The 10,037-nt window shown below is 49.2% G+C and overlaps 1 protein-coding gene across 3 annotated transcripts in view; it reads left to right on the top strand.

Annotated features, from left to right (window-relative positions):
• immp2l (inner mitochondrial membrane peptidase subunit 2) overlaps nt 1-10,037 on the top strand; it is an 85,527-nt gene that overhangs the window by 72,197 nt on the left and 3,293 nt on the right. For all 3 annotated transcript variants that reach the window (XM_086209889.1, XM_086209890.1, XM_086209891.1), the window contains exons 4-5: nt 919-984; nt 8,276-8,378. In XM_086209889.1, coding sequence (XP_086066015.1) covers nt 919-984; nt 8,276-8,378 — 169 coding nt within the window. The remainder of the gene's footprint in view (nt 1-918; nt 985-8,275; nt 8,379-10,037) is intronic.

Here is a 10,037-nt window from a genome sequence, read left to right as displayed (position 1 = left end):
GTTAGCATCAGCTAGCTCAGGTCCAGGCTAGTTAGCTTAGCCCAATGGCTGGTATAGGGTGGAAGTGTTAGCATCAGCTCGCTCAGGTCCAGGCTAGTTAGCGTAGCTCAATGGCTGGTGGTGGGTGGGAACTGTTAGCATCAGCTAGCTCAGGTCCAGGCTAGTTAGCTTAGCCCAATGGCTGGTAGTGGGTGGAAGTGTTAGCATCAGCTAGCTCAGGTCCAGGCTAGTTAGCGTAGCTCAATGGCTGGTGGTGGGTGGGAAGTGTTAGCATCAGCTAGCTCAGGTCCAAGCTAGTTAGCTTAGCCCAATGGCTGGTAGTGGGTGGGAAGTGTTAGCATCAGCTAGCTCAGGTCCAGGATGCTGGTGTGTCCAGCAGGAACCCTCCTCATCATCATCATCAGTAGCAGCAGTCGCTCTTCTAGTCCTCAACAAACCTTTGGTTCTGTTGACCCAAGTTCCAGTGGAGCTTTGGAGGTGCTGCGTCAAATCACTGCTCCCAGTCAGGAAAGTAGTTCCAGCTACGTGTCTGATTCTACCACTACAACGTCTCCTCATGTTAAACTGGTATTCATCACCAAGGTTACACACAACCCTCCTGATATTAATGCAGGCAGAGAGGGAGCTACGCTAACACTTCCCACCCACTACCAGTCACTGTGCTAAGCTAACCAGTGGTGAACCAGTCTCAGTTGTTTTTAGCTCCCTCACTGATGAAATGTTTTATGACTGATGAGACGCCCAATAACCAAGAGCGTCAGGTTCATACGACAGAGGCGTCCCTGGTCTGTCTCGCTCTGGCTGCCTAACAAAGAATTAGTTTTAATTAAATGAGTAATGGGTCACAATGTTCCACCGCTTAAAGAAGTGTATTTCAGACACTTGTTTGAGGCTTCTGTGTTTGTTTTCTGCCCTCAGGTCACCCAGGAATCCTCAGCAGAAGATCATCAAGCGTGTCATCGGCCTGGAGGGAGACTTCATCAGGTAGGAAGATCCCGCCCTCCTTGGTCCATTCTCACCAGAGAGGATGAGACTCACTGCTTTCACTGATAATATGTTATAGAGCGCTGCTGTGTTTTTGTAAAGGTAAAGTGGTCCTGATGGGAGGCAGCAGCCACTCAGCTGCCCCCCCCCCCCCCCCACACACACACACACACACCAGCACAGGAGAACAGAGCCTTTAGCCGGAACCTGGAACTGAGACCAACGTGGAGGCCAGAGGTTGCTGCTGCGCCCACAACACAACAACCAACATAAACTTAAGTGTTGATTGTCTTCCATAACACCTAGGAGCTTATCAGACAAGCAGACAGGATGTGTCCTCAGAGAGCCAATCACAGAGCCCGAACCCATCGACATCCACCCTACAGTCCGTCTCCTATAGGCCTCCCTGTCACCATCATCATCGTCGTTTCATCGTCTCCTTGTACGATGACACAGCTGACCCGACAGTGAGGAAGACGCTCTGACTGACAGTCACTGTGACAGGCGGGCGTCTCTGGGGACGTCCTGCATCCTTCACGCTTCAGATGAAGCAGGATTCTTTGTTCCTGTAGTCAGCTGACATCGCCATCACAGCTCCGGAACGCAGTGTTCAAACGCTCCGCCGTCTTCAGGTGATTCTCACAAGTCTACCGATTACCAGACTTTGCTCCATTAATGATGCCGTGTCTTTTCATGGCTGAACAAACAGCCTCACTCTGAGGACAACAACAGATTTGAAGAGCCGCCTCCACCTCCGCCTCCGCCTCCACCTCCACCTCCACATCTGCCTCCACCATGTTTTCCAGGAGACTGAACGCTAGCTAAAGCTGCAAACAGCAATGAGTGGAGCCACTCCCCACATCCCTGTGTGTGTGTGTGTGTGTGTGTGTGTGTGTGTGTGTGTGTGGGGAGGGCAAGGACATCGAGGTGGATTTTTTAAAAATTATTTCTTGAAGTTCTGTGACAGACTGGTGACCCATCCAGGGTGAACCCTGCCTCTCACCCAATGTCAGCTGGGGAAGGCTCCAGGCCCCGCCCCTCCCACGACCCTAAATGGATAAGCGGTACAGAAAATGGATGGATTTCTTTCAGCTTTTATTTGATAAATATTTCCTTCATGTTCACAATGGTTGATGACACACTATAAACCAGCAAATTTATGTTTTCTTAAAGTGAACCAGACCCTGACAGACAACACCGAGGGACACACTGAACCTGTGTTGTTTGCATCTGCGTGTTCTGTCGAGTTGATCTTTTTGAAATCATGTGATGTCATGATTAAAACAAGTGACAGTGATTTTCTGTCCAATGGAGGTCGGCGGCCAGTAGGGTGTCATCGGGTCACAGAGACAGACCTGATGAAACAACTCAGTGACTCGCCACCACTCAAGCAAACACCCTCTCCAGGATCACGGTCCAGCTGACCCCAGACCCCCCCAGCTGGTCTCCTCCCCACGCCAGTCAACCTTCACAGTTGCGGGGACAGAGCCTCCCCAGGGCAGATCCCTCCCACCTCACACATCAGAGACCCTCGCAGCGTCTAATCCCCCCTCAAGACCGTCTCTCCTCCCCCACCGCCGCCTCCTAAACTCACTCTGAAGCTCCGTGAGGCCGGCGAAGCTGCAGAGCCGCTGATAAGTCTGTGTAGCGTCGTCACGACAGCACGTGACTCTTCCGTCCTCTCATACCTGATTGTGAATATAGAGGCCGTACATTATAGGGGCTTTAGGGTTTGTTCTAATCCGGCTCATCCGGAGTTTGACCATTTTCAGACATCATGGGAACTTTTCATGCTAAATGACGCCTGGAAATTGGTGTTAGGGTTGGCATTAAAAACACATTAAGATTAGCTTGCTGTGTGTGTGTGTGCGTGGGTTCGTGCGTGTGTGTGTGTGTGTGTGTGTGCACGTGAGTGTGAGTCATGCTCCTCTCGCCGGATTTCCTCAGGGAAGCAGTGGGAGCGGTTCTCTGCCCTGTTACACGGCGTTCTCGTGAGGAAATGAGCTCCACAGTTGAGATAATGAGACACAGCAGGAGGACGGCGAGCGCCAGGCGCTGGGCTCACATCCATCCTCTTTTTTAAAGATGGCAGTCTGAATGTGGGAAGGTGTTGTATTTACAACGGAGACCATCACGTCCCCTGTCTGTCTCTACCTGGGAGCTTTGCAGGCTTCACATTTTTAATCAGGAGCATCAAAGTTTGGGACCCCGATGATGAAGAGGATTATTGCTGAGTCATGATTTGTTGGAGTTGATGAAGGTCAATGAATTTAGGTTGCTAGGGTTCCCTTGTTGGTATCTTTAGGATTTTGGAACACAGTTCTGTACATCTTAGGTTGAAGAAAAGTATGTAAATGCAGGTATAAAAGTGTATTTGGAGGATTTGATCAGCCTGAGTTGATGCGACGCGGCAGAAGGCCAGAGCACACACCTGCAGAGACGCCACGAAGGCTTTGCTGCAAGAGAGTTATAACCATGTGACTCCATCCAAAACCTGTCATTTGTCTTCAACGTGGGCGGCCCGGTGGAGCAGTGGTCCTCCCTGTGGCCCCCAGCAAGAAGGTTGTGGATGGAGCAGTGGTCCTCACTGTGGCCCCCAGCAAGAAGGTTGTGGATGGAGCAGTGGTCCTCACTGTGGCCCCCCATCAAGAAGGTTGTGGGTGGAGCAGTGGTCCTCACTGTGGCCCCCAGCAAGAAGGTTGTGGGTGGAGCCCCGGCTGCAGCACGGGGTCTTTCTGGGTGAGTCTCCATGTTCTCCCTGTTCCTGCTGGGTTCTCTCTGGTACTCCAGCTTCCTCCACAGTCCAAAGACATCAAGAGGGACCAGGTTAATCCAGACTCTAAATTGACCGTAGGCGTGGCTGGGAGAGCCAATGGTTGTCTGTCTCTATGTGTTGGCCCTGCCATGGACTGGTGACCTGTCCAGGGGGAAGGCTGCTGGGATAGGCTCCACCCCCACCACCCTCAACAGGAGAAGAGGGGGAACATGGAGGGATGGATGGAGGAATGTGTGTGTGTGTGTGTGTGTGTGTGTGTGTGTGTGCAGCTGGTGAAGTCATGAGGCTTGTAACCTACATTTTGGAGATTATAAAAAAATCTTCAAATGCAGGTGAACCGGTAAATGAAGGACACATCTGTGTTTCTCCCCTGACTCCATTCCGATGTCACGTAGAGTCGTTGTGGTGCGGCGTCCTCTTGCTGAGGTCATCAACAACGACCTGCTCCATCACATCACATTAACTGTGGGATGCTATTTCTTTTTTCTCTTTTTTTTGATTATAGGAAGAATTTTCAATCTTGGCATGGCCTTTCTGCTAACATTAGTTAATTCAATTGTTATTATAAAAAATGAATCGATGTAAAGTTTCCCTCTCCACCAAATAAACACCCAACTGCTGCTGCTCAGCAGTGCTTTCCTCTCTGTTCTTTGTCCTGCTATTTTGATGCAAAGATTAATGGGTTTTATATTTTAGCGTTTATTTTAGGTCAGGACTTTATGATAAAAGTATTTTTACCACAAGCATTTTTCCCATGCGCCTGTGCTTTGTCTGTGGTAAGTGGAGGGGCGGAGCCTAGGCCATCCAAGAAGCCATTAAAGTTTAGGGAAGATTGGACATTTTTTGTGATTCCTGAGGGTTTATTACAGTGATGGACCTGCTGGTTTCTAAATGCAGTCACTGGTTGATGCCGTCATGTCTGCAGAAGCAGAGAAACAAAGTCACAGACATGGTTTTGGTACAAAGAGCCTTTGAGGAGAGGAGAAAGAGGACCAAGTCTGTACTGTCGCTGTAGCAACTTTAGCACTGGAACTGATTAAACAAACAACTGTGGTGCAACTTGTGACGTCACACCTCCGTCTCGGCCGTGTTCTCTGGTCCGTCTCCAGAACACATTCAGTATCATGAGCAGGAAATGAGACCTCCTGCATGTGTCAGGATCTTCAGTTCGATCAGATCAGCTCCTGAAGTTCATCACTCGCTCCTCGTAATATCACACATCTTTCCCCCAAACGTCTCCCTAATCCACCCTGCAGGTCTTCAAAGATCCTGCTGACCAATCAGACTCTTGGGTTGAGGTAATAAATGATCACCTGTGGATCCGTAACTGCTGCGTGTGCGCCAACGTTTCCTGATTCATCCATTAAAGGTGATGATGTGTGTTCTCTACTGCCCCCGAGTGGCCAGCGAAGAACTTCAGAGAAGCTACAACCTGCTCTTCTTCTCTTACACGAACATGTCAGTATCATCACGCTTAGAGTCACGCCGGGTAATCATGGCGTGTGACATCACCCCATGAACTACCTAACACAGCGACCCTCACATCCCCTCAGCGGCAGGGCGCCAGACCCACTAAGACGTGTTCACAATGTCATAACACGCCATCTTCAAGTGATCCATCCTGGCAGATGTTTGTGTTGGGCGTCACCGTGCAAATTGCAGGTCACCGGCTGGGAAGAGGATAAATAATTAACGGGCCTGTGATGGTTCCCTGGCGAAGGCGGTGCTGACGACGCTGGCTGTCAGCCTGTGTTGTGGAGCGCCGGCCAGTGAGACATAAATCACAGCTCCAGTTCTAATCCAGCCGCACAGGCCCGACCATCTGCCTGCCACATCACCGTCAGCCACTCTGACAGGATTGTTTTACAGATTAATTTCCAAACAGAGAGGTTTTACTGCACGTAAATCTCCCGCCATCGCTGTCCGACCATGGAAATGGCGTGGGACAGAGCCGGAGACTCCACAATGAAGAAATGGCAACACATAAATAAAGTTTATTGGACTGTTAAACCATTATACAAGTCCTCTTCAGCCACAAGTGACATGGAAAGTCACTCCTACTCCAACTTAACTCCACCCTGGGATGAAGGAATTACCAGACCAATGACCTATAAACCTTCAATCACGGAGGGTGCAGCCCTCTGGTTCACCTCCACCTGAAGGAAAACACACGCATTTGAATGTATGGAAATGTTTGGAATGGTGACCCATAAATGACGCAGCCAGAAGGGGAAGGAACCTGTGATGGAAGGTTTCGCTTCACCTGAAAGTCTATTTGATCCCTTCTTAGTGACTCCAGAATGCAGGAAGAGCCAGCCATGTAGATTTAGCTTGAAGCTAACAGAGGCTGATGCTAACAACAACTAAACTGTTCAGAAACGTCACTTTACAAACTCAGGCCCTTGTATCTGATGAGGGACGCTCCAGGGATGAAGTCCCCCCAGTGGCCCCTGGAGCAGGCCGGAGACACAGCCAGTGGTCCGTAAACATGAAACATGGACCTGAGAAATATGAGATGTTCATGTTGATCCAACGTTTCACTGCAAACACGGCCAACAAACCAAGGGAGGTTGTTTTTAGCTGCAGCTGCGACGGTGCACTTCTCCAGTAACAGTGACCACTTGACCTCTGACCCCGACAGTACCTATATCTGTGTCTGCTCACATACCTTCAGCCAGTTTAGCTGAGAGAGTGTGTGTGTGTGTGTGTGTGTGTGTGTGTGTGTGTGTGTGTGTGTGTGTGTGTCTCAGGTGGGCATGTCAGAAATGACCATCCACTCATGTCAACATCCTGTAAGGAGATCATATCAGACGCTTCAGTCGAAGCATGGCGATCATCATCCTCCTCCTCAGGGATCGGAGCTCAACAGCTGCGATGACGGCGGCGAGTGTTTGACTCATCTCAGTCAAACGGCTCCCATCTTTTGTCAAGAAGCCACTGAGATTCAGAGAAAACGCCATCAGATGGCAATAATGAGCTCATTTGTAGCATCTGGAGGCTCTTTGAAGCGTTTCTAAGGGTGTGTGTATGTGTGTGTGTGTGTGTGTGTGTGTGTGTGTGTCCGTGTCCAGGATGAAATGAGCGTCACGAGAGTTTTCATGTTAACCCCTCAGTAACAGGAAGCTTGTCTCCAGTGTTCAGGCGCCTGAATGCTCGTCATCATGTGATCCTCTAGTATGACTCACAGGCATGTTTGCAGTCCAAGGGTTCTCAAACTGGGGTTCAGGGCCTGTTTAGAGACCTTCCTCAAACACAACCTGGAGAGAAAGTCACCTGCTGCGCTGTGTTCCTGTTGTGAAGCCACAAACTCAGCATCATGTTGTCTGTGTCCAGCCTGCATGTTTGTAGCAGCAGTGACGTATTTGGACAAGGAGGGATCTGCTTCAAGAGGCCACGCCCTTCGTTATGCACATGTTTACTTGTTGTTTGGAACTGTCGGTAGATGTAAACGGGTTAATCAGGATTAATGGGTACGTTAATGTGGCCCGACTGACACCTCAAGTGGCCACTTAAGTCCTGCAGGTTTATTGATCCCACAGGAACTCAAATGTTGTTGGAGGAAGAAGTGAGTGAGAAGCCAAACTAAACATGAGCTGTGTGTTTTCTTCCTCTGACACGAGCGGCAGGTAGAAAATCTCCGCTGGATTAACTTGAACACGGTCAAATGTGAGGCTCCGTGCTGCGAACACAATCATCCTGGAAAGATTTCAGTCGTTGGCTCTTACATTGAGCTGAGAGCCGTCGCTCTGTTAGCTGCCGCCGTTCTCTGCTCCAGTAAAAGCCTCCAGCCTCTTTGAGTCAGTGGATCCAGCTGCGGAGGCTGAATCAATATTTATGTATCCAAGGCCGCGGTGGTTAACCTGCCTGCCGGACAGCTGGAAGGAGTTTCAGACACATTTGCATTTAAAAAGTCACTGAGGAAATAATTCACTTTGTCTGCCGTTCAATGATAAATCAGAGCTGGAGCGGCCAGTAACCGTCCGGCGCGATGATGAAGTGTGTTGGACCTTCACCTCATAAACATGACGACCTGACTGAAACCCCCAACCCCCCACCGCCGTAAGACTGAGCGAGTCCTGCGATAGGATCTGCGTTTGAGCGATAAGGCGGCGGCTGGACGTGACGGGGCAGCGATGATTAACAGCAATGAAATGAAAGTGATAATTGTCCTGGTGATTGGAGACGCCCTCAACCAGGACCTTCACCGCATTTCTCTCCTGAATCTTGATCTTTTCTCTCTCTTGTCAGCAGTAATGAAGCAATTATTCATCCTGTGTGGAACATTGAGATCTGGGGCGGACAAACCTGCGCTGTTGTGTAGCACGGTTGTGTTGACCAGAGTAAAATCACATCTTCTCATTAATTACAAATACAAGCTCCTCTCTGAAAATCCAGGTGACGCGCGCACCTGTTGGTGCTGTTGACACAAACTCTGATGGTTTTCAACACATCAGCAAGTTTTTTAGATATTTCGGATAAAACGACCTCATGTATTTTCTTCTTGTGTTTCTGCAGGACTCTGGGCTACAAGAACCGATATGTTCGAGTTCCGGACGGTCACTTCTGGATAGAGGGAGATCATCACGGACACAGTCTGGATAGCAACAGCTTTGGACCGGTAGGAGCAGACCCAGTGACCCACTAAGACCTCAGTCAATGTCTAAAGTTAGGTGTGTAGTTCTACATCAGATCCACCAGTAAACACCAGACCGGTGGATGGTGGAGGTTCAGTTCTACGTCAGATCCACCAGAAAACACCAGACCGGTGGATGGTGGAGGTTCAGTTCTACGTCAGATCCACCAGAAAACACCAGACCGGTGGATGGTGGAGGTTCAGTTCTACATCAGATCCACCAGTAAACACCAGACCGGTGGATGGTGGAGGTTCAGTTCTACATCAGATCCACCAGTAACACCAGACCGGTGGATGTTGGAGGTTCAGTTCTACATCAGATCCACCAGTAAACACCAGACCGGTGGATGTTGGAGGTTCAGGTCTACATCAGATCCACCAGTAAACACCAGACCGGTGGATGTTGGAGGTTCAGGTCTACATCAGATCCACCAGTAACACCAGACTGGTGGAGTGGTGGAGTCTTAAAAACCTGGGTTGCTAACAAGAGTCTAGAGGAGCCTACAGAAGTCATGGAGGTCATTAAAGGTCATCAGGGGGAAACACAAGAAGCCTGAAGCTTAGTGGTGGAGACCTTGAAGTCATGTGACCCTGGTGTAGCTCCTCCCTAGGCTAACGTTAGCTTAGCACTGCTACCGTAGCATCCAGGCTTCCAGCATCATCAGAGGGTTCATCAGTGAAGATGATCTTGATGAACTGAACCTAGAAGATCATCAAATTCTGTTCACCAGAGCTGATTTACTGGTTCAATCACCACAATCACATGGAGCGATCCTATTGGCTGCTGGGGGAGGAGCCAGGAGATGACCATTTCCTGTTAGACGAGAAAAAAACCTCAACCCTATGATTAGTATCAGTTTACTATTTGAATCCCTAAAAATGGACAGAAAGTAGACATGTTTGTTGAGACTGACATGATTTAAAGAGAGCTGTCTGTGTGTGCGCACTAGGTATTCCTACTCCTGGCTGCTCCATCCATAAAGATTTCATTACGCCGAGTATTCAGGCTCCTCCTCGTCTCCGCTGTGCAAAAGTGTATTAACATCCTCATCCTGGCTCCGCTCTCCGCCTGGTTGTAGTTCAGGTGGAGGTGTATGAAATTCCTGGCCCTGAAGGAGCTGTTTGCCATGGACGGCACGTCACAGGGCAGACAGATCTTCAGCTGAAATGAATCCAACTTAGGAGCTCAGGAGAAATTCCCTCAGTGCTCAAACCCAGAACACCCGCACCGATGCGACATTCTGCTCCCCAGACGATGATCCGGCGTGTCCTCCTGATATTCACGTGAGAACTCAAGGGGAACGATGCTCCACTGACTCGTGTAGAGGAGGAGCTCCGTACTCCAGTACCGCTTTGTCTTCCTGAACTTTTTGTGTCAGCCCATAATATATAGTACGCGTGTGTGTATTCATACATGATATATATGTACACATACATATTTGTATACATACACATGTATATATACATATATTCACGTATATATAAATACATGTATGTGTATGTATACACATACATATATGTACATATGTATATAATGAGACCAGAACCGGTTTACACCTCATCCAGAACATTCTTGAGTCCACACATAGAATCTGTGTTCGGGAACGCATGGATGCTGTGTAGTTCCACTCACTGGGACGACAT

This window comes from Aulostomus chinensis, chromosome 7 (assembly GCF_037954235.1).
Source record: "Aulostomus chinensis isolate RoL2024-O1b breed Wild chromosome 7, RoL_Achi_v1.0, whole genome shotgun sequence".
NCBI classification, from domain to species: Eukaryota; Metazoa; Chordata; class Actinopteri; order Syngnathiformes; family Aulostomidae; genus Aulostomus; species Aulostomus chinensis.
Note: the sequence above shows the minus strand (reverse complement) of the source record. Positions and strands in the feature narration are given on the sequence as shown.